Source organism: Lissotriton vulgaris, unplaced genomic scaffold (assembly GCF_964263255.1).
Source record: "Lissotriton vulgaris unplaced genomic scaffold, aLisVul1.2 SCAFFOLD_5683, whole genome shotgun sequence".
Taxonomy (NCBI): Eukaryota; Metazoa; Chordata; class Amphibia; order Caudata; family Salamandridae; genus Lissotriton; species Lissotriton vulgaris.
Window position 1 is genome coordinate 92,213 of NW_028242874.1, and position 27,769 is coordinate 119,981.

At 48.8% G+C, this 27,769-nt stretch overlaps 1 protein-coding gene across 1 annotated transcript; it reads right to left on the minus strand.

Moving 5' to 3' along the window:
* Positions 1-1,102: 1,102 nt before the first annotated feature.
* On the minus strand, positions 1,103-27,551 carry LOC147668819 (C-type lectin domain family 4 member E-like; the record flags this gene model as incomplete). Its single annotated transcript, XM_086948431.1, has 3 exons — positions 1,103-10,081; positions 22,807-22,916; positions 27,400-27,551. Coding segments are annotated over 3 exons (473 nt in total), but the record flags the coding sequence as incomplete, so codon positions are not given.
* Between the last annotated feature and the right edge of the window lie 218 nt (positions 27,552-27,769).

A 27,769-nucleotide genomic window follows, 5' to 3' on the forward strand; every position in this document is an offset into this window, starting at 1 on the left:
TACAGATAAGGGTGAAATACAGGCTGGGAGGGAAGAAGTAAGACAGGTAAGGGTGGAGTGCAGGCTGGGAGGGAAGAAGTAAGACAGGTAAGGGTGGAGTGCAGGCTGGGAGGGAAGAAGCAAGACAGGTAAGGGTGGAGTGCAGGCTGGGAGGGAAGAAGGGAGACAGATAAGGGTGAAATGCAGGCTGGGAGGGAAGAAGTAAGACAGGTAAGGGTGAAATGCAGGCTGGGAGGGAAGAAGCAAGACAGGTAAGGGTGGAGTGCAGGCTGGGAGGGAAGAAGGGAGACAGATAAGGGTGAAATGCAGGCTGGGAGGGAAGACGTAAGACAGGTAAGGGTGGAGTGCAGGCTGGGAGGGAAGAAGTAAGACAGGTAACGGTGAAATGCAGGCTGGGAGGAAAGAAGAGAGACAGGTAAGGGTGGAGTGCAGGCTGGGAGGGAAGAAGCAAGACAGGTAAGGGTGGAGTGCAGGCTGGGAGGGATGAAGGGAGACAGATAAGGGTGAAATGCAGGCTGGGAGGGAATAAGTAAGACAGGTAAGGGTGGAGTGCAGGCTGGGAGGGAAGAAGCAAGACAGGTAAGGGTGAAATGCAGGCTGGGAGGGAGGAAGTAAGACAGGTAAGGGTGGAGTGCAGGCTGGGAGGGAAGAAGCAAGACAGGTAAGGGTGGAGTGCAGGCTGGGAGGGAAGAAGCAAGACAGGTAAGGGTGGAGTGCAGGCTGGGAGGAAAGAAGCAAGACAGGTAAGCGTGAAATGCAGGCTGGGAGGAGAGAAGCAAGACAGATAATGGTGGAGTGCAGGCTGGGAGGAAAGAAGCAAGACAGGTAAGGGTGAAGTGCAGGCTGGGAGGAAAGAAGCAAGACAGATAAGGGTGGAGTGCAGGCTGGGAGGAAAGAAGCAAGACAGGTAAGGGTGGAGTGCAGGCTGGGAGGGAAGAAGGGAGACAGATAAGGGTGAAATGCAGGCTGGGAGGGAAGAAGTAAGACAGGTAAGGGTGGAGTGCAGGCTGGGAGGGAAGACGCAAGACAGATAAGGGTGGAGTGCAGGCTGAGAGGAAAGAAGCAAGACAGGTAAGGGTGGAGTGCAGGCTGGGAGGGAAGAAGGGAGACAGATAAGGGTGGAGTGCAGGCTGGGAGGGAAGAAGCCCAGTACATTCTGATGCTTGCATGTTCTATCGTACCCATTAATCCTTTATAATACTTTCGGGCCCTTAAAACGATTGTTTAACCCTCGTGGATGGTTTAGAAGACAAAACTAGTGTTAAAGGGCAAACCTGTTGCTGTTCAAAGCCATGTGGTTCTGTCATGGAGATGGGCTTTGCCTTTTACACTGTGTTAAGTTAGCATGAGCTTATTAGAAGTTTAAACAGCATTTTTCCTCTCTGCTGCTTCTGCACACGGCACACAATAGTATAAATGAGTCTATCAGAATATTTCCTTCACACAAGAATAATATGTTTTTCTATAGTATCAGCCCTGCTTGGTAAGCTATGTCTGAACAGTGAGTGCTGAGGCCTTCAATGTTATTTCATCACAGTGGTTGTTGTTCGGTCTGATCAGCGCATGTCCTAGACATAACACATATGCAGCTGTGGCCACCTCTGATTTTGGTGCGTTTAATAATGCACTGCGCAGAGCATGCACACACAGTTGGAGAACATTCGCATGCAGAGAGCTGGAGTAGAAAATGATATGATACCTTTCTACTAGTGAAGAACCGGGTTTTAGAACCCAGCGGCGCCAGGGACACGCCCAAAGTCTTCGGATTCCCCTGTCCTAGAATACAGAGACACAGGATACTTCTCGGTGGCATCAAAGATCAAATTTATTGGCTGCAACCGGGAACAGAAGTCTACGAAGTACGAGACAAGTAGGTTTGTCAGAAACTGCTCAACTTTACAAAGCAGGTCGTCCCTTTTTATGCCGAAAATTATGCTTCAGGCAAACATTCCTTATTTACAGTTGACCAATCCCATGTATACACGACAAAAGCATTGCATGATGACAAACCGAACATTTCAGTTGTCCAGCCCACCATTAATTACACAGGAAAGTCCAACATTCTTGCTTGAGCAGGCCGGACTAACCCATAATAAAAGACCACAACCCATATCATAAATAGATTATAAAAGAAGGAACAGAAACAGATGAGAAGCAAGATAGAAGGGTGTGTGTGTGTGCCATAAACTCAGCAATGTCCTTCTCTTTGATCCTAATATCGATCAGTTACCGGACAAGGAACTGGTTTAGCAAGGCTGGCTTCAGGCAACGGGGTCAGTTCGCTCAGCTCACCTAGGAGTCAGCTAACGTGTACGTGTACTAAAAGACTCGCTCGGCCGTAGTCATCGGCCTATGTGAGGGCAACCATAAAATGGCTGCCGTACACAAAATGGAATTCGAGGGTTCGGAACAGAATCCATGAATACACAGTGAAACCATCGGTTTAACATGGCGAAATCACTCGTACATGCCGCACTCACTAGTTACGGTTCGCTACTATCAAATTCGTAATGAAACCATGACCTTTATAATACGGGTTCAGATTTCACGGAACCTCACTAGGACCAGAGGTATGGGGGCGCCCTTGTAAACCCAAAGAGACCTTCTGTAGAGGGAGGGTAAGACTGAGGTGCGATTTAGCCTTCTACCCTATAGCATTTTAACATGCTTTCTCCCTTTGTATTTTATGGAAGAGTAACTATGCTTATAACCTTGTTGCTAATAATATGTTTGCTTGTATTAGCTAAGATACTGCGCTTGAGAACACAGCATTAGAAATACATTTTCAAACTTGCACGTGTCTTCATTTACTCCTCGTTTTGGACTGGTATGAGAGTATAACGAAAGAGTGTTCATGTGTTCCACGTTACCTGAGGTGTTCTAAGTCCATGTTCTGGGTTGTCTAATCATTGGGGGTATGGAAGAACCAATGAGACACTGATTGCTAGTCTGGTAGGGGATTTTGGATACTAAGGTGAGTTTTGGCACACCCTAATTCACTGAGGTTCCAAGTCTCTATGCACAGTTCTGTGTAGGAGCAGAATCCCTGCGGCAGTTCTTTCCTTTAGTAGTCTTAGCAGCATGGGGTCCAATTATGCCTGTGGCATGAACCCATCATATCTAGAGAGTTTGTTTGAATTACACTCCAACTATGTATCAAACACAAAGAAAATCATAAATCCGGTATTTGGAATCCGCAAACTACTCACCCTAATGGGTCTCAAGGCGCTGAGGGCCGTCGTGGAAATTAAGTGAGCTGTTGCCCACAGTCACATGGTGCTGAGCTGAGCTGCCTCCGGAGCCGGGGATCAAACCGTGAGCCCTGTGCTCTGAAGTCAGTTGCCCTGGCTGCTGCACCACACCTCTCCAGCAACATTGGGCAGCCTGCCAACTGTTTTAAATATGTATTCCTTCTCACAAAAGGGATTCGAATTTGTTGGATTGACAGTTGGCCTTTTTACCACATTTAACACTTTTTGGTTAATGTTAGCATAAACCACATTCAGGCTAAGCGTATGCCGCTAAGAAAGCTACGTACATTTAGGTGTACCTTGTAAAGAGAAAGCTAATTAGAAAAGCCAGTGCTGGCTGTGTGATGGCGCATTTATTTCTTACAGCGGGTGGTAGTGGGCAACACGGACAAAGGGAGGGAGGGTGGCAGAGATAGGACAACGGGAATAAGGGTGGCGGGCAGCGGTACAGTAAAAAATGCGCTATGAGGTATCCAGCGCTGACCGCATCCCAGCGCTTTTTTTATGGCAGGTGGGTTGGTGGCACAGACAACAGGAGGATGGGGTGGGATGGAAGAAGCATCAGTGACAAAAGGGGGAGGGGGAAGGGTGGGAGGAAGGAAGCAGCTCGGATAATGGGATAGTAGTGGGTAGGATATATAAGAAGTAACACTGACAACTGGGGGGGTGGGAGACTTGGAAGAAACAGGACAGATAAGGTTGAGGGGCAGGAGAGAAGAATAAGCACTATGGATAAGGGTAGGCAGGAGAGGAGAAGAAACACCACAGACAAGGGTGGGAATGGGTAGGGAAAGAAGCAAAATGGACAGGGACATAAAGAAAACAGTACCTGAAATGCAGAGAGCAGTGGCTAGACAGTTGAAGGATACTAATCAAAGTAATTCAATCAGTACTTATTCCATGCTCCAAACAAAACAACAGGAAGCACTGGCCAATTAGGAGGCAGCAAAAAAGAGTGACAACAAAGCCAACAAATGGTAAACAATGGGTGGGTTCCAAGCCCCTTCTGGTAAACAAAACATCTCACCGTCACAGTGCATGTGCTGTCCACAAGCGAGACCTAAAAATGTCAAAGTAATGAACTGATTCTATTACAAATGTGCTGCATTACACTGCATAATGTACCTTTGAGGTGAGTGAGGGTAGCTTGAACACTTACAACTTCTGCTTTAGAAATATTTTGTGGTACAAGTTTGCTACTCCTTATTTTTTTAAAGATATGTTATTGAGGTTTTAAGGCAGTATAAAATACACATTACATTCTGGCTGTATGCTCTATTCACACCCTCATGGTGTCATCAACATATGAATCCAAGCTTTGTTCTATCAGTGGTTGAATCCATGCGTCTGCAGTTAGATATCTACCCCCTCTCTATCTCCAGAAAAAACAACAACTCCCTAACACACTTCCCCCCATTGCAGATCCAACCAGTACCAGCAATTTGAATATAGTAATGATTTGCAGCAACCTCTACCATTGTCCTACTTCTGTTTTCCTTCTGTTTCCTTATTTCCCACTTCTCTGTGTCATTTCAGAATAGAGGACAGGTGCTACTGAATAAGTTGCATGCTCACCCCTCCCTCTACCCCTTCCTATGCTGTTGCTCCAGGCTCCTCTGAAGTGATCTCACCGTCGGGGGGGGGAATACCCTGATTCAGGTGCCGGGTCCCGTACACTTTCAACCCGTGTCCCCCATGCTCTGGCTCTCTCCGAAGAGCCGATTCCCCGCCTGGCATTTTTAAGGAGCACCCTCCACTCGACGCCCGCCCATTTCTCTAACTATCTTTTCCAGTTTGAAATGCTGGGACCCACAGGTGATTTCCATAGTCGTGTTATTTCTTGTTTAGCTATTATCAAGACCAGGTCTTTACCTGCTAGTAACCCATGTCTTGGTAGACAATGTGCTGGGGAGCATGGGACAGGTCACTCTATTACATCCACAATGGTGGCCGAAAATGTTAATTCCAGTAGTGCGTTAATTGTGGGCAAGTCCAGTGAATATGGAGGAGTTCCGCTCCCACTTCTCCACATCTCAGGCAACTTGCGTCTTCTCTGTTGAAGAATTTATGAATTCGTCCCGGAGTAAGTTATCCTAGGGATCCCTATCAATATGTTTTCCTAGGTTTTGCTATCCAGGGGTATATTCAACTCTTCTACCCATCTTTCACATAACACGGTTAATGGTCGTATGGTGTCCCTCCCCAGGGCCCCATAAAGGCAAGTGAGTGCTTTGATTTTGCCCCCCGCTGTACCTATGTACTCACAGGCTGCATGTTGTGGAGGTTTGGTCGTTCCCTTTCCTCAGTGTGTTCGAAACGCGGCCATGACTCCTGAGTGTAGCAGGAAGTGTCCTTGGGAAAGATCATATCCCTCTCAGGAGACATCAAATGGCATGAGCTCCCCATCTCTATACAAGTCCCCCAGTAGTATCACCCCCATTAACATCCAGTTTCCGAGTCCTTCCCATTGGCCTCTGCGTGAGAGTGCCCGCAATATTGTCACGGGAAGCTCGGGCAAGTGGGGGGTGCAGGTGTGTGTAATTCGGAAGGAGCGTCTCCAGCATCACCGCATCACCTGTACAGTGTCTGAGTTCCTCTGTTGAAGCTCTGTCTACTCTCAGTAATATCCTCCATAGTGTTGGTTGGTCCGGTAAGAGTGGGTCTTGTTAGTGAGCCTGCCAGTCTTCCACTGCTTGTGCCATCCACTGTAGCTGAGCGTCTTAGTAGCATCTCTCAAAGTCAGGGTCCGCCAGCCCTCCCTCGATCGCCGGATGCTGCATTGTTCTCAAGGCAACCTGTATACGGCCTGAGCCCCACAGAAAGTTTGATATTAAAGAGTGCAGTTCCCTGTGCCATATCGGGGGTTCCACATCGGGAGCACAGTGAAGTAATATAATAGTCGTAGTAAAGCAACCATTTTAAGTAGGGCCGCCCTCCCGGCCAAGGAGAGCGGGAGGCCCCTCCAGAATTCCATACTGGCTCTCAGGGACTGCAAGGCTGCCCCCAGGTTGCCCTCAAAAATGTCCAAGCGGGAGTGAAAAACTTTTACTCCCAAATATTCGAGGCATCTGGGTTCCCATTTAAAGGTTTCCCAGTCCGGTAGGGAGGGCTTTGTCGCTTGTAAGGGAAAAAGGTTTGGACTTTTGACAGTTAATCTTTAACCCGGACATCTCTCCAAATTCCACCATCAATGCCTTAGCACCAGGCAGATCCTATCCCACGCACCCCAGGAAAAGCAGGAGGTCATCGGCATAAAGGGTTATATGGTGTACCTTATGCCCAAGGCGGATCCCCTGATATCATATTCCTGTGCAAGCTAGGAGGCCAAGGGCTCCATGGCTAAAGCAAATAGCAGTGGAGAAAGTGGGACCCCTGTTGTGTGCCTCCCTCCACTTCACACTGATTCGATATGGTCCGCAATGTTCGAACCCATGCCACCGGTCTCTTGCCATATTTAACGCGAATACCATCTCTACAACCAACATCTCATTCCAATCTGCCATTAGTGCAGTGAGGCTCCATATATTGAGAGCCGTGTTACGTCCTGTGCTGAATCCCGTCCGATCGGGTGAATGAGGTAAGTCATTAGTGGTAGGAGCCTTGTTGCCAGTATTTTGCTTAGTATCTTAAAGTCTAAGGTTAACATGGATAATGGCCTATAAGCCTCACATTCGATGGAAGATTTGCCTGTTTTACATAGAGGGACAATCAGTGCCTCCCGGGTAGAGTTTGAAAGTTGACCCTCCTCCAGTGCCGCCTTATAGCAATCCACCAGAGACAATTCTTAGGAATAGGCAGCATAAAACTCAATGGGTATACCATCCGTCTTCACAAGTTGGAGTCAGAACTGGCTTTTAGAAAAGCGCTAAAAACCTGGCTGTTTAGCCTTCCGTAGTCTGCTCCCTGCTCTTTCTCTTCTACCTTGTCTCCCGGGACACCTCAGTTGGAGGTAGCTGCATGTTCTACAAATGTCCTTATTATTATTATTATTATTATTATTATTCGTACCAGGCATTTTACCCTTAGCCAGACCCTTAATCACCACTCTCACTTTCTGTATGGTTATGGGGCCCCTCCACTTGTCCACCTCATCGGTTCCCAAGGAGGGGAAGGGGACAGCGTACAGATAGTCCCTGATTATCCTTTCTTCCTGTCGCAAACAGGAGCAATATAGGTTGGAATAAAACCCCAGGAATCTATGATTTATCTCTTCTTGTCGGTATGGCATGCGCCCCTCAGTAATCTCTACTTCAAGTATGGGACAGCTCCTCGGTGCTGGGTTAGCCAACCAAGCTAGTAGAGGACCAGTTCTCTCCCACTCTGCGTGTGTACTTTCCATGTATTTCTTGTAGTCAAAATTATGTAATCTTTCCATTTGCTTGGCCACTTCCTCTTTGGCATCCAGTAGGGGCTGTCCCAATTCTGGATGTCCAGGTCTCTGTACCTCCAATGCACCTAGTGCCAGGTCCGCCGTCTCAAAGTCTGTGTCAAGTGTACACATCACTCCCATAGAGGTCGCCAGACACTTGCCCCTAATTACAACTTTAAACGCGTACCATTCTGTCAGTCGAGAGTTAATCATGTTTGCATTATCAGCAAAGTAAGACGCAACACACTCCCTGGCTTCCTCAAGGAAAACCTGGTCCTCTAAGGCCTCAGTTTTCAGGCACCATGTTGGTATTCATTGTCGCAGTAATCCCCATCGCATGTGCAGGAGGGCTGGGCTGTGGTCAGATAGTGCACGCGTCAACTATTGTACTGTATGAACCTTGGTGTGAATGTCTGGGGAACATAGATACGTGCCTAATCTAACATGAAGTTCATGCACCGGGAGTAAAAGGATTAATCCCTGCCATAGGGATTCAGGTGCCTCCAGGAGTCTAGTGAGCCCCACCAGCTCTGCCAATCAGTGAATGCTCTCGCTATTCTGTTTGTTGGGGGTCTCTCAGGGGTGGGTGGGACGAATCCACCTGGGGATAAGCCATGCAGTCAAAGGCGCCCCGATAATTACAGAGTGCGGTAGGTAGGATGCCAATGTACCTGTGATCTTAGCCAGGAACGTCCCCTGGTCCAAATTAGGGCTGCCCTCCATGCCTAAGAGCCTCCCCCTCCTTTGCCGACAGGTCGGTCTATTGCAGGCGAGCTATGTGCACTCCTCGTTTATCCAGGTGGGAGAGAATTTTGTACCGCTTGGACATAGTATGCATCCCCCTGATGCTCCACGTGATAATCCTATAAGATTGGGGCCAGCCATAAGGGTGAGCCAAGTGTGGCCCCAAGGGGACGCCCCAGGGCGGAGCTCCCTCTGCAAGCAGGCGGGAGTGTAGTCTAGGAAACTGCAATATCAGTGCCTTGTAACCCTGGGCGTAGTACTACGATACGCTCGCGGAGCATGCGTAGTTTGCGCTACTACGCAAATTGCACATAGCACAGTGCAAAAACACGTAGCGTAGCGGGCATTTTTTGCTTGCTCGCGGTCCTCAACGTCAAGTTGGCAACCGCGAGCTAGCAAAATCAACATCCCGGAGAGACTTTTTCCTCGTTCGCGATCAGCAACATCAAGTTGCCGCTCGCGAGCGTGGAAAATAAACATCCTGGCGAGATTCTCAAAGCGGGGAGGTCAGATTTCTCATTGTGTGTGGTCGCGTACCGGAATTCTGCAACCTCCAGGCCTAGAAAATCCACAAAATGAGTATCTGAAAGGTTGCCTTGGCATGGGTTTGTATTATCAATAGGAATATTTGTGCGTTGAATTAGACAAAAAATATGTTTTATGGACAAATTTGCACATATTCTCATCTTATATGTGTAGCTGTGATGTACAATAAGGTGGATTTGTAAAGCACTGCTTATCACCCGTGAGGGTATCCAAGCGCAGAGTAGGCCAGTGTAGTAGCGTGGTGAGGCTCGGCCTGAATACAGGCAGTCTCGATGTCCGCAAGAAGACTAATTGAGTAGCCAGGTCTTCAGTTATTTGTGCAATTCAAGAAGTGAGGAGGAGTCCCTGATTTGTTGGGGGAGGTCATTACAGAATTTGGCTGCTTGATAGCAGAATGATAAACCTCCCATTCTACTTCTGTGGATGTGGGGTGTATGTGCGAGTGAGAGCGAAACTGAGGGACGTTGTTGTGTGGGTTGGGAGAGTGAACCTGGAGATTGAGGTATGCAGTGTGTGACTTCGATGCATGTGTGAGAAATTTGAACTGGCAGTGCTTCTGGATGGGAGTCCAGTGGAGCTCTCTGAGGAGTGGTGTTTGATGCGGTCAAAAAACGAGTCTGGCAGTGGCATTTTGGGAGTTTTGAAGTCGGTGAAGAAGATCGGTTGGGATGCTGACGTACAGTGCGTAGTTATTTTTTATATTTCAGTATTTTCTGGAAAGGATGTTTCATTGATTGTTTTTTATGGGAAAAGTGAACCAGTTGACCTACAAATGATTTTTATTTATACATGGATTTATAATGGCTGATTAAGTTGTGATGGTTATTAATAATTATAAGCAACACATTTGAACCTAAACTAATTTCTTAAAGGTTTTCACAAACTAACTCCTGTTCCCTAATGTTAACTGTGCATTCTGTTGCATCCAAATAAAGGTTGTCTTTTTTAAACATAAAAGGGCTAAATTAGCAGCGATCCATTGTCTGGCTCTGTATTTAATGGGATGAAATCCATCTTTCTATCTTCAGCTTCTTTTTCACAGATGAAATTATGTTCCTTTTTACAGTTGTCATCATTCCAGTCCCTCAGATATTCACACTCGCCATTAAAACCCAATGTGGCACAATGCTCCATTCCTCTAGAGTTATCAGGTTGGTTGCAGTTCCAAAATCTAAAAAATAAGAATCAAGAGATTAGGTACAATTAACTAAAATGTTTGTATACCTCTGCATGGTAGCTTCTGAACATAACATATATTCGTAAAGTTTGGGGTTGAATACCAGGTGTTCAGAATTACCCAACTCAATGAACTCATTTCATTGACCTCAGAAGCATGAAGGGCACAGTAGAACTATGGAGATTTAAACCCATGTCCATGAGGTCAAACACAGGTTTCTGCAGAAAATGCATTTGTCCACCGAGCCCCAAGACTTGACCTTATTTGATGCCGACTTGAGATGCAATGAATATTTCTTCCACTATGTCCACAAGATAGTGCTTTTGAGGAGTACACACTCCTAAGTTAGGTAAGTCAGTCTAACTTTTCCTGTTGTATAATGCATAAGAATTCATTCACAAGGTGATTCCCCCAAATGATTGCTCCAGGTCAATCTAACTGTGGTAACACATGCAACTTTGTAAGCCAACCATGTTTTGTTATTTGTAATTTTGTGGTTTGTTATGTGTTGTGTTGCAAGTCAAACTGCTGTGCTTTGTTGTATTTTGTTGTGTTGAAGTGTGTCACATTACATTGTGTTTGTGGGTCACTATAAGGATATTGTATGCTATGTTAGACTTTTGTTCATTCCTTGATGGGCTCCCTGATATGTGCATCTTTTCACTCCCAATTTCAAGAGAATCCTTCACTGTGTTTTTTTTAACATTCCTCTTTTTCACTCATATCTTTAATCTTCCCCTCAAACACTTCTCATCCTATTTTCTCGGTTTATTATTGCATTGTACCTAAATCAGTTGACTCTGCTTCTCCACCAATGCCCCTCATATCCTCCCTACACTTTATTTCCCTCTCTTTGGTCTTCTTCCTATTTTGTTACTAGCCCCCTTACCCTGTTTGTTCTTTACTTAGGTCCTCAATACAAGTGGCACAATTTCACCTGGAGCAATAACTACTCCCAGTGTAATTACGACACCCACACTAGCTGAAAAGCGCTTCAACACCTCATCAAGGGTAGCAAGCGCTATATAAATGCAAACCCTTTGCTCTTCTATCCCTCTACCATCCTTTTCAATCCAAATATCAGACTAACATGTCCATCGCTCAAAATTAATTTCGTATTTCATTATACCAATTCACCACTAATCCTTTTTTCGTGAAGAGTGGCATGATACTCACCGAAAAAGCGTTTCAATACCTCGTCAGGGGTAGTAAGAGCTATATAAATGCAATTACAATTGTAATGTCTTAGCCTGAAGTTATTGGAGACAGCATAGGCATGGGCTGATAGTAGCCGCAGCGCCTGGTCCCCTGCTCAGAGTAGGGGAACTGGCAATGCTCTCCCCAGACAAGCCCAAGCACTCCCTGACGCCCCACCCAATACCCAACCACCCCACACTCCCCACCAGACCCTCTGATGACATTTTCTGCCTGCTCAATACCTGCAGTTTTATCACTGAAGTCACTGAAAAAACCTGCAGTAAAGGACTTTGTAGCTCTGATCGGTTTGGTTATTCCCCATTTCAGGGAGAAAACATGTAATTGTGCATGAATAATGGCATAAATTGGGAATTCTGGTCCTCCTGCATCCCCTCAACAAAACCCAATGATTTCATAACAAGTGCCTATGAGACATTCACTCTTGGGGCGTGGTTTGGACGCCGATGGCGGTGTTCGCCTGAGAGCCCGGTTGCAAGTCAAACTGCTGTGCTTTGTTGTATTTTGTTGTGTTGAAGTGTGTCACATTACATTGTGTTTGTGGGTCACTATAAGGATATTGTATGCTATGTTAGACTTTTGTTCATTCCTTGATGGGCTCCCTGATATGTGCATCTTTTCACTCCCAATTTCAAGAGAATCCTTCACTGTTTTTTTTTTTTAACATTCCTCTTTTTCACTCATATCTTCAATCTTCCCCTCAAACACTTTTCATCCTATTTTCTCGGTTTATTATTGCATTGTACCTAAATCAGTTGACTCTGCTTCTCCACCAATGCCCCTCATATCCTCCCTACACTTTATTTCCCTCTCTTTGGTCTTCTTCCTATTTTGTTACTAGCCCCCTTACCCTTTTTGTTCTTTACTTAGGTCCTCAATACAAGTGGCACAATTTCACCTGGAGCAATAACTACTCCCAGTGTAATTCCGACACCAACATTAGCTGAAAAGCGCTTCAACACCTCATCAAGGGTAGCAAGCGCTATATAAATGCAAACCCTTTGCTCGTCTATCCCTCTACCATACTTTTCAATCCAAATATCAGACTAACATGTCCATCGCTCAAAATTAATTTCGTATTTCATTATACCAATTCACCACTAATCCTTTTTTCGTGAAGAGTAGCATGATACTCACCGAAAAAGCGTTTCAATACCTCGTCAGGGGTAGTAAGAGCTATATAAATGCAATTACAATTGTAATGTCTTAGCCTGAAGTTATTGGAGACAGCATAGGCATGGGCTGATAGTAGCCGCAGCGCCTGGTCCCCTGCTCAGAGTAGGGGAACTGGCAATGCTCTCCCCAGACAAGCCCAAGCACTCCCTGACGCCCCACCCAATTATTATATTTTTTTTTTATTTGCAGGTTTATAAAGCGCTATGAATAAACTCCCGAAGGAGTATCTCCGCGCTGGTGACACCTGGTGTAGAACCTGAGAGAAGCCACAGGGAATAGAAATTGTATCAGAAGGACTATTAAGATCCAACAGGATAGATGTTAAAATGAGCTAAACAGAAAGGTTTTCAGACATTTCCTGAATTTAAGGTGATTCCTACATTGTTTTAAGGAGAGCGCCTGAGAGCCGCCTGAGAGCCGCCTGAGAGCTCGGCTCCGAGACTGAGCCCGCATTTATCCTGAATCCCGAGAGTCTTAAGCGCCCCGATCAAATTGAAGAGCGTTGCAAGGCCGACTTGGTGGGGCACCTGGAGAAACCCGAAAACCGACTGGTCTCGACGAAAACCGAAGTTGCGAAGGAAGCGGAGCGGAGTTCAAGATGGCGCCCGCTCCAGCTCGATAGAACTGGCGAGAATCTCAGCCCGGAGGAGACAGCTGGCTCCGCGCTCGCCTTCTTTCCATCTCCTCCCTCGGAGAAGCGGCGGTCCATCCGACGGCCCGGGAGGCTACAGATACCGGAAGATAGCTGATCAATCTGTCGGCGTTGCGAAGGTCCTCACTGCCGGAGGGCGTGGCTGGAGGCGCTGAGCCGCCCGAGATGGCCGAACTTACTCCGTCTAGACCCTGAAACTAACGGTGAGGGTACTCTACGACATTGAGTCCGGACCCCCTCGGGTCCTGCGGAACTTTGCAAGCGGCGATACAACACTCTTACGTCCTGCCGGAGGTTCGGCTACATCGGTGGCGGAAGACTGGGGCCTAACTTGGTCCAGCGGGACTGCGTTGCCTGGCGGTGATCGCTCCTACTTCCCCCCTCAGGTGCTCCCGGAGACTCGGTTGCGGCTCACCAAGGGAGGGCTGACTAGTGGGGGAACTCCGCACCACTACGCTGGGAACGGTAGAAGGCCTATATCACCACGGCCGTACACCGGAAAGCAACAGGACATTGCTCAAGTCGCAACGAGTCTGGGCCTTCTTAGAGCGGATCATGGTAAGCTCTCGGACAGGGTCAAAGAGGTGGAGAGCTCGGTGAGGGTCCTGGAACCAGCGCAAAAGACCCTGGCCGCTACGATAAAGGATGCCCTAACCCGGATCGGTGATTTGGAGAGACGAGCGGAGGACGCTGAAGGGCGCAATAGGAGGAATAACATCCGTGTAGTGGGCCTACCGGAGAAGATTGAAAATGACGACATGGTGGCCTATCTGGAGAATTGGCTCCGGACTGCAGTGGCAACTGAAGGGCTCTCCTCCTTCTACACCCTGGAACGGGCACACAGGGTACCGGCCAGGCCTCCTCAACAAGGCCGTTCCCCACGCCCGGTGGTGGCGCGATTATTACATTTCCGGGACAGAGATCTTCTCCTCAATGCCGCCAGGCATAACGGCCCGTACCAGGTGGAGAACAGTCAAGTGAACATTTTCCCTGACTACACTTATGAAACCCAGCGTAAGCGGACCTCTTTCCTAGCGGTCAAACGAGAGTTGCGGAGCGAGGGCATTCAGTACTCCCTACTCTTTCCAGCGAAACTCCGCATCATCCTTGACGACACGACCAAATTCTTTGAAAATCCGGAGGACGTCTGCAATTGGCTTGAACTGTACAGGGCTGGTAAAGATGGCTTTGGTTCCTCCTTTCAAACGACGTCGGAGGATGGACAACAACGGAGATCCAAAAGACTCCGGAGCCGCCGCGGTAAACCGGGCAGACCCTCGAAGGTGGAGACTGCAGCCGAGCGGCGAGGAGTGTTGGAGATGGTTTCCAACTTATCTGGCTCCCAAGGCGGACCCATCACGGAGGACTCGGAACCTGGCGGAGATGGGGGCCGATCGGACACGGAGGACTCGGAGACTGACAGTGTGACCCTACCTGTGATTACTCCTGACTCGGCAGAAGGCCTACTAGATGGGCAGGGATGAACTCGGGTGAGCTGATTCCATTTGGGTGGGGGAATATGGCGGAGGGTGAAGGGTCTCTAGAAGTCGCTGCTGGGCCATGGATCACCGGATGGGTTGGGGTGGCCTTTTATGCCCGATATTCATGATCTGGAGCTCGGTCGTGTCTCGGCAGCCTGAGACTCGGTGACCCCTTGTTGGCGCTCGACCCCCACTCGGCCCTTAAGGCTCACCTGCGATGGCTACCATAGGGATAGTTGGGAAAGGGGGGTTTTCTGAGGGCACGGTTTGGATGGGGACTAGATGGTACTATTTGGGACCTGTTCTGGGGAGGGTGGAAGGGAGTTTGTTGCAGGGGGAAGTTCTGTTGTTATTGGTGTTGAATTGACTGTAAAACTGTCTATAAATGAGCATTGCTGGAGGAACCTAGATGAAACAATATGGGACAATGGCTGATGTCACTAATCTGAAATGTATCACTTGGAATGTGCGAGGCCTTCACACCATGTCCAGACGGCACAAGATCCACGCTTACCTGGTGCGTAGAGGGGTGCAGATTGCGCTGCTACAAGAGACACACCTTACTAAAGCAGAAGGGTTGGCGTTACAGCGTAGGTGGAGAGGGCAAGTATACTACACCACATACTCAGCTTACGCGAGAGGGGTGTTGATATGGGTGCGGCCTGGAGTTCCCCTGCAGGTTACCAAATCCGTGGTGGATCCAGAGGGAAGATACGTGGCAATTTCTGGCACATTGGGGGGTAGGGCTCTGAACATTTGTTGCAATTATGCGCCTAACATGGACCAACTCGCTTTCCTGACCGCGCTATCGGGCTCCTTGGCCCATTTCCTGTCGGGGACCCTCCTGATCGGAGGAGACTTTAACTCGGTGGTGGACGTTGATATCGATCATTCACCCCCCCCCTTCCGGACTCCCCAGTCCGACGGGTGGCTAAAGGCAGGAGAGAGTGGCAGACTCAATGGGGGCTGACGGACAAATGGCGAGCACAACACCCATGTACCAAGGACTACTCATACTTCTCTGGTATGCATGAACTACATGTGAGACTGGATGGGCTGTTGGGATCGGCGGAACTAGTGTCCGCGACCGTGCGGTCTGAATACTTGACCAGGACCATCTCTGACCACAACCCCCTGTTAGCGGATTTTCGATGGTTTCCGGGTGTCCCTAGTGTACCCACTTGGAAGCTGCACCCCGAGATATTGGAGGATCTAGTGTTCAAGACGGACCTAGAGGACAAAATCGCTGAATATTTTGTGACGAACGAGGGCACAGCCGGGTCGAGGGCCTCAGAGTGGGATGCTTTTAAGGTGGTGGTTAGAGGCTACTGCATAACTAAGAAGGTGGGAATGAGAAGGGTCATCCTTGATGACCTGGCCAACGCTGACCGGAAACTCCACGAGATGGAGCTTCTCCGTCCCGGCCATCCAGAACTTCAGGAACAAACTTCCGCAACGAGGGAAGCGGTAGCTGTAGAAGTCGAACAATTGCGTTGTTTCGACTATAAGGCCTATGTCACCAGGTCACTGACAGAGGGGGATAAATCGGGCGCACTCCTAGCCTGGCTCGCCAATCCCATGAGACGAACCGCCCCAACGGTGACAATGCGCACTGCGGAGGGAACCGAGGTACACACACAGCCAGAGATACTTGACTGTTATCTGAGATATTATGAAAGGCTATATCGTAGTAGACTAACCCAGGACACTGCCCAGATTGATGACTACTTGCAGAACTTGCAGATCCCCGCACTGGAACCTGAAATAGCGAAGGACTTGGGCAAAGACATAGAGCTCGGAGAAATCCGTAGCGCCATAAAGGGGATGGCGAGAAACAAGACTCCGGGCCTCGACGGGCTCCCGGTGGAATTTTACTCCACCTACGTGGACCTCCTGGCTCCCCGACTGTTAGTGGTATATAGGGAAGGGAAACGACTGGGACGCCTCCCCGGCTCGATGTGCGAAGCCTTAGTGATCCCCCTCCTCAAACCTGGCAGGGAGGCCAATGACCTGGCGTCTTATCGACCGCTATCGATGCTAACGGTTGATTATAAAATTCTGAGCAGCATACTAGCGTCGAGACTGTTAGGTCACATGAGCTCCTTAGTACACGAGGATCAAGCGGGATTCATCCCTAAACGCAATACGACTATGAATATCCGTTGTTTATTCCGTTTACTGGAGGAATCCCACGCAGAGGCCCCGTGCCCCTTATTCCTTTCGATTGACCTGGAAAAGGCCTTCGACAGCCTAGAATGGAGGTATTTACGTAGGGTGTTAGCGCATTTTGGTCTAGGAGAGGGGTTTACCCGATGGACCATGTTACTCTATGCCTCGGCGACGGCCAGAGTGAGAACAGGCCCGCTGGTCTCCCAACAATACCCAGTGGAACGAGGCACGAGACAGGGATGCTCGTTATCCCCCCTGCTCTTCGCGCTCGCGGTAGAACCGCTGGAATTGGCGATTCGGACTGGGGCCTACTTCGGTGGGCTACAGACCTTATCGGGGCTACAATACATCTCCCTTTATGCCGATGATTTGCTGCTCTTCCTCGAGGATTCGGGCAATGCCCTGTCTGGGGCTGATACGGCCCTCACGACATTCGGAGAGATCTCGGGCCTCAAAATCAATTGGACCAAAACTTGCTTGTTTCTGGTTCGAAAAGGGGAGTCCCGACCTGACACCGTCAGAGAGATCAGATGGGAACCTAGCTGCCTCAAATACCGAGGAGCATATGTATACCATGACCCTGCCGATCTCCTAGACGGCAATATAGCCCGATGTATTCGCGCACTACGAGGCAGTATGGACTTTTTGGCCACCTTGCTGCTATCGGTGGCTGGACGCATAGCACTGCTGAAAATGGTGGCACTCCCTCGGCTGTTGTATTACTTTCGAACGCTCCCGATTTGGATCCCGCCGGCCACATTCCGGCTCCTCAACTCCATGTTAGTGGCGTTCCTTTGGGGATCGGGCTGCCGAAGGGTGGCGCTCAAGACCCTGATGAGACCGAAACCAGAGGGGGGCCTAGCGGTGCCAGATTTCGAAAAGTACTATTTAGCGGCTCAATTGCAAACCTTTACCCAGGAGGTGGCGAGGGAGTTCCGAGGCCCAGAGGAGGGGAGGGGAGGGCAAGAGGTATGCCCAGACATGTTATATCCTACATCGCATTGCGTCAACGGTTAGCTCTGAAAGACCTCACGCTCGAGGAACGCACTATATGATTATGCTGGAATCGTACGTGACGAGGGCGCATGCGGAAGGTGATAAGGCGGGGGCGATGTTGGCTTGGCTTGCTAACCCTATTCGGGGGGGAGGGCCGATCATGAGGATCCAGGAGCCAGGGGAGGAGCCTTGCCACTCCCAACCCGGGATCCTGAACAAGTTCCGAGCTTATTATGAAGGGCTCTATCTGAGTGGAGATACGGGAGGGACGGAGGAGCTCGAGGGGTTCTTGGACGGGCTAGAGTTGCCGCGAGTGGAGGACTCAGAGGCAGAAGAGTTAGGGCGGCCCATCTCCCTCGGAGAAATAGGTTGTGCTGTAAAACAGATGGCTAGAAACAAGACCCCGGGCCTTGACGGTCTACCGATCGAATTTTATGGCAAATACCTAGAGCATCTTGCTCCGCGGCTGCGCGAGGTATACAATGAGGCGCAGGAGAAGGGCCGACTCCCGGGCTCTATGTGCGAGGCCCTTATGATCCCACTCTTGAAGCCGGGCAGAGAGGGTGCGGCGCTGTCCTCGTATCGTCCGTTGTCTATATTGACGACGGACTACAAGATCCTCAGTAAAATTCTGGCCAACAGATTGCTAGTGCACATGACGGGCCTGGTTCATGGTGACCAGTGCGGTTTCATACCGACACGCAATACCACTCATAACATCCGTAGACTCACGAGACTGATGGGTGCGGACTGGCCAGATACCGTCTCCCCATTTGTCCTGTCCATCGACATTGAGAAGGCATTTGACAGCCTCGAATGGGGATACCTGTATGAGGTGATGCGTCGCTTCGGGTTGGGAGACGGATATATACAGTGGACCAAGGTCCTCTATACTGAGGCGGTAGCGAGGGTCCGAGTGGGTGCACTGATCTCAAGACAATACCCGATTAGGCGTGGCACTAGACAGGGTTGTTCCCTATCCCCGCTACTGTTTGCGTTGGCAATGGAACCCTTCGCTGCGGTAGCCAGACTGGGCCGCCACTACGCAGGTTTACCTTTTAGGGGGAGGCCACACCTCATCTCCTTATATGCGGATGACTTGTTGATGTTTTTGGCCGATGCCGGCGCCGAACTTCAGGGGGCGCGGAGGCTACTGGAGCAGTTCGGTAGGTTATCGGGCCTGAGGGTCAACTGGCCTAAATCCTGCCTGTTTCCCCTGAGGCCGGGAGAGCCGTGCCCACTCACTGCTCAGGAACTCCGGTGGGAGCCGCGCTGCCTACATTATCTAGGGGTTTATGTTTACCACGCCCCGTCCGACCTGCTGGATGGCAACATAACTCGCTGTATTAACGCCCTGCATGGATCTATGGACTTCTGGGCGACTCTACCGCTCTCCCTGGCTGGTAGAATTTCCCTGCTTAAAATGATAGCCCTGCCCAGGCTTTTGTATTATTTTAGGACACTGCCGGTATGGATCCCGAGTTCGGTTTTCAAACGCCTGAGGTCACAGATCATAGCGTTCCTGTGGGGCACGGGTAGGAGACGCATAGCGCTCGACACGCTGTTACGCCCCAAAGATGAGGGAGGTATGGCAGTGCCGGACTTCGAAGGATATTACCTCGCCGCGCAGCTGCAGACTTTTACTCAGGAGGTGGCGAGAGTATATAGAGGTCCCGAGGACGCGAGAGTGGAAGGCACCCCGCGACACGTTCTGGCTTATATTACGCTGCACCAGGAACTCCGAGTGGGAGACCTGACGGTCGAGGAGCAGACTTTACGGCTATGTTGAGACCGGGCCCGTAAGCGGGCGGGTGTCCGCCTTATGTATGCCCCCGAAATACCGCTGGGAATGGTCACTGCCCTCCCACATGGAGGTGACTGGTCACGCTTGCTAGGATGGGAGGAGGCGGGAGTACACGTGCTGGGTGACCTCTACGAAGATGGGGTGTTGCTGCCGTTTCGGGACCTGCAGGAGAGATTTGACCTACCAAGGGGTGACTACCTGCTGCACGCGGCAGTCACGGGCGCCATGCGAGCCCACTGGGGGGAAGGGCTGCAGGAACCAGGCACCTCGATGGCCTGCCAGTACGCCATGATGGCGGCGGGTACCTTTAAGGCCGTCACGTGCCTGTACTCGAGGATGCAGCGGGAGGCCTTGCAACCTTTGGCAGCCCTGAAGGCCAAGTGGGAGCTGGACCTCCAGGTGGAGATACCAGACACGACCTGGGGCCAACTGCTGAGGAGGGCGCGGAAGAGCTCGAGGAATGCCAGGTTCCAATTGATCCACTTTTATATTATCCACAGGGCATACCTCACACCCGGGAAAATCCAACAGTACTTTGGGGCGACCGACGCTGCTTGCCCCAGATGTAATACAGCAGGGGCGGATCTATGTCATATGCTGTGGGATTGCCCCTCTTTAGGCGACTATTGGCGGGAAGTTGGGCGGGCCCTTAACGGCGCGACGGACAGGGATATCCAATATACTAAAGCAGTTGGCATCCTTCACTGGTTCCCACACACACCTAGAAATACGATGTCAAGTAAATTTATAGATTTAGGGCTTATCTTGGCCAAGCGGGAGATCACACGAAATTGGAAGTCCAGAGTGGGGCCCACGTATAAAAGATGGTATGGGGAGTGTCTGAGATGGGCCGCGTGTGATAGTACCCTACGATACCAGATGGCCTGGAGGTCGAATGACGAGAAAGCACTGGAAAGGGCGACTGCATGGGAGGTGATGGTGCAGGCGCTCAGGGATGTGGACGATGAGGGGCAGGAAGGCGAGAGCGAACTAGCTGGAGCAGACCCTAACACTATACAGGAGAACACACCTTAGCGATTGTTTGCTTCCTCCTACAACACACCGGGCACTAATACGTGGTTACTCAAGCGCAGCGCGACCACGGGGGAGGGCGGGTAGGAAGCTGGTTTGGAGGGATGTTGGGGCACCGAAATTTGGGGAGGGGGAGGGGCGTAAATCACAAACGCATTCCAGGGTTATGTGCAAAATGAAGCGGTCAGACAATGTAAGAAGTACGAGACCAAGACGGAGATGAAGCCACCCGCGTCAAGAGCGGGGTGATCCCCCCGGATGAAGATCGAATGTCCTCAATTGAATTGGATCATGTCGTGCTATTTTTGCTGAATATCTTGTCTGTACATTTATATTGGTGATGCAATAAAAATGATGTTAAAAAAAAAAATGATTATGCTGGAATCGTGCCCATGGCCGAGGGGAGATGAAACAGCCGTATGCTCCGGAGATTCCGCTGGGAATGATCACTGCCTTGCCACTCGGGGGAGACTGGTCGCGTTTAAAGCACTGGGAAGACGCAGGGCTACAACTAGTAGGAGACCTCAATGAGGACGGAATGTTGCTGCCCTTCCAGGAGATTCTGGACCGCTTTGACATTCCCCGAGGTGACTTCCTGCTCCACACAGCAGTCACTCAAGCGATCCAGATGCATTGGCAGAAGGGTGTGGAGGGTGTGGAGGAGCCACCAACATCACCGGTGTGCCAATATGCCATGATGTTGTCGGGGACGGTCAAGACGGTAACGTGTTTATACTCTAGACTGATCAATGAAGGGCTGCCCCCGCTCGATACACTCAGGACTTGGTGGGAGGCCGACATTGGGAAAGACATACCGGAAACCACGTGGGCACAACTGATGCGTCGTGCCTGGAAAGGAACGCGCCACGCCCGGTTTCAGTTGGTTCATTTTTACGTACTTCACTGGGCCTACCTGACTCCGGCGAAAATTCAACAATATTTCGCCTCAGATACAGCGGCTTGCCCCAGATGCAGAACACCTGCGGCTGACCTTATACATATGCTGTGGTCCTGCCCAGCGCTGTCCTCATACTGGCTGCTGATAGGTGACACCCTTAATGGAGTCACTGGGAGATCCCTGACCTTTGACGCGGCGGTGGGGGTCCTACACTGGTTCCCTCATACCCCTAAAAACAAAATCTCCAGCAAGTTCATTGACCTGGGGCACATTCTGGCAAAGAGAGAGATAACCAGGCACTGGAAGGCACGAGTTGATCCAACTGGTAGTAAATGGCACAATTAACTCCTGAAATGGGCTATGGGAGAGAGCACCCTGCGGTACCAACTGGCGCGGCGGCAGCAGAATGAGAAGGTGCTAGAAGCTGCACTGGAATGGGAGACATTAGTGCAGGCCTTGCGTGATTACAACTCTTCCAGCGATTCCGAGAGTGATGATGTGGCACAACCTGAGTCCCATTAGACATACATTACACTGCTCTTCTATACAGCAGGAAAGGGTTTCCTTCCACAAGCTCTGATCACACGCACAACACACTGATGGCGGGGCTAAGTGAGGGGGGAGCGTAGGACACTTTCATTTCCTTTTCATTTGGGTTTTTCATACTGCGTGATTAGTCCCCGGTCCTCTGGGGGGAGTTGGGTTGGGTGGGAAATAGGGGGGGGGTTTGGGATGATTTAGAAAAGCAGACGAAGTCCGTTCATTTATTCAGATCAACTTCAGCAGACTACCAGACCCTCATGTGTGGACTCATCGCAGGCGCCGCCCGGCCTTCGGGTTGTGGGCTGAATAGCTGTATACGAGAGGTGCTCCCCCACGGGGGGGGGTCTATTGCTTCTGTTTTCCTTTGCAGATATGTCTTTGATCTACTATGTAATTTTGGCTGATTCCTGCAATAAAAATATATTTAAAAAAAAAATGAGACATTCACTCTTTCTCCTCTACATTTTTTTATTGGAAAGTTTTGCTCCATGGTGCCAATCTCTTTTCACTCTATTATGCCACTGATGTCAAATTCTCAAACCCACATCTTTTTTTCAGCCTCAATATTTCTGTCCCAAAACATAACATTAAATAATTTACATACTGGTTTGACTAGCGTTACCGATGTATTTAGAATTAGTTGCTTTGGAAAAATTCTGACAAATTAGATAAATGAATAAAAAAATTAGATCTCTGAAATATAAATTATGATCATATAAACTATGAATGTATAGTGCTTTGTGGTTGACTTACGTCTCTGATTGTACCTTAGAGCTATTCACCCACTTCCAGGCACCTGCTGTATCCTTATCTGTCAAGCCGATCCAGTATAAGCCCACCTTCTTTGCATTTCTGATAAAGAGCTGCAGGAGAATAAAGGGACCAGGTGAGGTAAAAGAGCACTAAGACCAGAATACTCTGGATTTTTGTGCTTTATCTCATAAATATCCATTCACTGGGTGCACACACAGATGCAACAATTCATTTACCAACACTACTCCATTGTCGTTTATACCATTGTCGTCAATCATGGATTTGCTCCCACGGTCAATGCTCCCCCTACACCATCTCTGTTATCCATGTGCACATAGACAGTTTGTAAATGTTGCACACGTTATCCCTTAAACTCCTGGGTGTGCATGTTGACTTTTTTTGTAATTAATGTACATTGCAGGTATGCGCATTTTACACTTGCAGAGTCACATTTATGATTTCTAACCTGAAGGTCTTCCAGTCCGACCCTGGTAACTTCAGAATCAATAATAAAAGTACATTTAGCACAGGTTGGGAGGCAAGTGAAAGCTTCACATATGTTTAAATTTCCAAAGAAATTCTTACACTCCTGAGCATTCACGACGAGCGTGTACATTGAGTGTAAGTATGGCGTAGTGATCCTCTCAATACAGAGTGATACTTTACCAGCGTGCATCTGAAGGCACTCCATTTTGGAACACAAAAGTGAAACAGTTGTTCTTGTAGTTTTTCTTCTATGTCAGGACATTCTCTAGAGCGCATGTCAAGTCTCTCACTGCTAGCAAGATAGTGCAGGATTGGACGAATGTAACTCCTATGATTGGATCTATAACATGGCACACACTAAACCCAGCTCTGCTCCAAACCGCTCCTTTGAGGCCATCAAGGGGACCGGTTTGTTGAGTCCTTGGCCCTCCACCCTCTCTACAACTGCGTGTGGCAATCTGTCTGAGGAAGGACAATGCCTGGCAACTCACCCTTATTTACTGATTACTTCCGTCTTCAAGATCTCAGACTTTGATCACGGACGGTAGACTGTGAGGAGATGAAGATGCAGCCCTGAACCTACTGCCGATCAAAGCTCATCAAACCTACTGCTTTATCAAAACTGCCACCTTTCCCGACGACTGGAAACACGCTGAGATCATGCCCTGCTAAAGAAGCTGTCCTCTGACCCAACAGACCTCAAGAATTACAGACCCATCTCCCTCCTCCCCTTCCCAGCCAAGATCATCGAGAAGGCCATAAACGCTCAACACTCCGAGTTCATCTAAGTGAACTACGTCATGGACACCTCCTAATCAGGCTTCCGAAGCAACCACAGCACGGAGTCCGCACTCCTCACCGCCACCGACGACATCCACATCCTCCTCGAACGGGGAGACCACAGTCCTCATCCTACTGGACCTCTCAGCCGCATTTGAAACTGTCTCCCACCGCACCCTAATCACAAGACTGAACAATACTGGCATCTATGACAAGGCAGTGGACTTGATCCACTCCTTCCTCACCGGCCAAACACAGCAAAGTAGACTACCCCCTTTCCTCTCAGTACCCGCAAAGATCATCTGCAGAGTTCCCCAGGTTTCCACCCTGAGCCCCACCGTCTTCAATGTCTGCATGGCCACGCTCACAGCCATCGTCAGAAGCTATAGACTCAACATAGTCTCCTAAGCTGACGACACCCAGCTGATCCTCTCCCTCACCAACGAACCCACAACCGCCAAAACCAACTTCCACAGCGAAATGAAGACCGTTGTTACCAGGATGAAAGACAGCTGCCTCAAACTCAACTCAGACAAGAACAAAGTACTCATTGTGTCACCCACCCCTTCAGCCTAGCATGAGCCCTGGTGGCCTGCCACACTGGGAACCGCCCCACGCCCACTGACTACACACACAACCTTGGCATCATACTGGACTTACACTGAACCGCCAAATCAATGCAGTTTCCTCAGCCTGCTTTCACACACTCCGCCTGCTCTGAAAGACATTCAGATGGATACCCACAGAATCCAGAAAGATGGTCACCCACGCATTCATCAGCAGCAAACTTGAGTACGGATACACACTGTACGCCAGCGTCACCCAGAAACAGCTCAAGAAACTATAGAACACTCAAAATGTCGCAGCCAGACTTGTCCTCGACATCCCCCAATGCAGCCACATCACACACCACCTATGGCAACTCCACTGGCTCCCAGTCAACATGAGAATGACCTTCAAGCTCCACACAGATGCCTACAAAGCTCTCCAAGACGATGCACCAGCATATCTGAACCACAGCCTCACATTCCACACACCCGCCAGACAACTCCGTTCCGCCCAACTCGCCCTGGCCTTCGTCCCCAGGATCCACAACACCAAAACTGGTGGAAGGCCTTTCTCCCACCTTGCCGCCAAGACCTGGAACATCCTGCCCCTCCACCTCAGGCAATCATCGTTGCTGACCCAATTCAACATCTAGCTCTTTGAATGATCTCCTACCAACATGGACCAGCAGCCCACCCCCCACGCCTTGAGACCCTCACGGGTGAGTAGCCAGGTTTTACAGGCTCCTGATTGATTGATTGACTTGGCTTCAGGCTGGATGACCCATGCCGGTGCACATTTACTCTAATATTACTAGATCCAACCTAGGGGATGGCTCTGTTGTGATGAGTGCCAGACACAAGAACTCGAGTGGATGGAACACCTGCGCTTTAGGTTCTTCGAGAGCCAGCTGGGAATCTACAAGTGAGATGGTACATGACCCCTGATGAAAGGCTGCTCCTTCACATAAGTATGAGACCGCCATTGCATCTTTCATCTCCAATAGTCCTACGGACAGTTGTTGCTGAAGTAGGGTTCACATCTGCATCAGAATTTAGGATGCCTGGCAGAAGAGCAGTGGGTGTCAGTAGATGAGCAATACCCTGGCAGCTGTCTCATTGGAGCCCATCGCCACTGCAAAACACCAGGGATATCTTAAGAATTTTGGTGGCCCGGGGCAGAATGCATTTTGGGGGGCCTTTTTTCAGAACAACTTTGAATTTGTGATTCAATTTCAGCTCTTTCATGCCATCATTGGCCAGGTCACTGACGATGCATAGGCACAGTCATCCAAATTCTAAAGCTGTTACATCTAATATTCAGGGATGGTGATGTGTGTTTTCAATATTGTAATACAGCAACAGCTCACTAATATTACTGCAAATAATATCTGTGACACTTTCCCATTTCTCATACATGTGTTGCTGTTTTGATCTAAAAGAAACTTTTTTTATGAATGTTGCATGAATCATAAACACAACATTTCTCTGTCTGTAATAGACTTTTACACATCACTCACATAAAAAAAATTAAAGGGAAACAGTATTTAAAACTGTTGAAGAATTATTTAAGGTCATCAGGGCAAGACTCTCTGCAGAACAGAGCTGGATCTATGGGGGCCCCCCTGAAAGGCTGGGGCCCTGGGCCCGAGCCCACTTTGCCCATGCCTTAAAACGTCTCTGCAATACACTTACACTCAATGAAATCCTCTCCATGAATGCACAATATTAAAAAACGTTTACTGATCTGTGTAAGCAAGGCTTGCAGAGCTGAATTCACTTCTGTGCATATTACGTTTGTGAATGATGCACGTGTTGTTGTCTGAACTATACCTAGCATTATTCGAATAATAGAAAATCATGTTAATTACACATCTCAGAAATTACATACATGTACAGAGAAGTGATATATAAAACAGTTTCTATACATGCAGGAGAGAAGCTTGATCTTGTTTTGCTGGCTACACATCTTATGTACTGGAGTGAAACCTGCACTATGGCCTCTTGACTGAGTATTTTTAGCAAAGGGACCAGTCATATCCTGCTGCTGCCTATACTCTGGGCCACCAGAATTATGTGATTCTGCAGCCATGGCAGTTTTTGAATAATACTTGATTTACCTGGATTTGCCTTATAATCCATCAACTGGTGCAAAATCTGCAGACTTGAACAAAAAAATGTAAGCAAGCTCAAATAGATCAAAACGCAGCAACACAGGTTCCCATGCAGTGGAAGGCCCTCTGCAAAGACTGACTAGTCATTGTTATCTTCCTTATTGCTTGTTGTTAAAATGGTGTTAATGAGGTGAACTCAATTCCCCAAACAGCGGTATTGTGAGCAAAATGACAAAATAAGTAATACTATCACAAACTGTGCTGCATTATGCCTCATAAATTGCCTTGCCACATACTTTTGTCCTTCCCTGTGGCATAATTGAAGTGGCCCTGCCTATATTGTACCTGTATAACGTCAAAGCAATTGGCTCGGGCAATGGCTCTTTTTTATATTTTCTTTCCCATAACCTTGCCTCAATCATCTCTGATCACTAATAGACCTGAGGACTTCTATTCCAACAGTGTGCATGTGTATGGCTACATAGATAGACACTTAGCTGATAGAGAAACATATAGATTGATAATTGATCTATAGATTGATATTGACTGAAAAATCAATTTTGAATATAATTAAGGTTACAATTGTGTAGATTACAACACTTTGAAATACACCAGGGAAGATGCTTCATAGCAATCACATCAAAGCATTCAACAAATCCGTAACTGACCTGCTCCTCCCGGTCAGCGATGATGACCAGGTCTGCCTGACTTGACTGGCAGATGGATCTGCTTACTTCCCATGGCAGTGGGGTTTGAGAAAAGAAATAGCATGTTTCCTTGTGCAGCCGCCAATTTATGGGACAATCCTTGTAGAAGAACTCTGAAAGAGAAAGGACAATCAATGGAGTAGGAACACACAATGAGAACCAGCAAGAACCCTTCTGCTGGGTCAGAGGTGAAGCCTCAAGGCGCTCTATATAGAGATTCAAACCACATTGTCTTTTGGATAGGACGTCCCTAGTGCCCTCAGCTTAAACAAAGTACCTTCTAAAATCATCATCCACTGGACTGAATGCAGTTCTTTCTAAAATGGCCCCA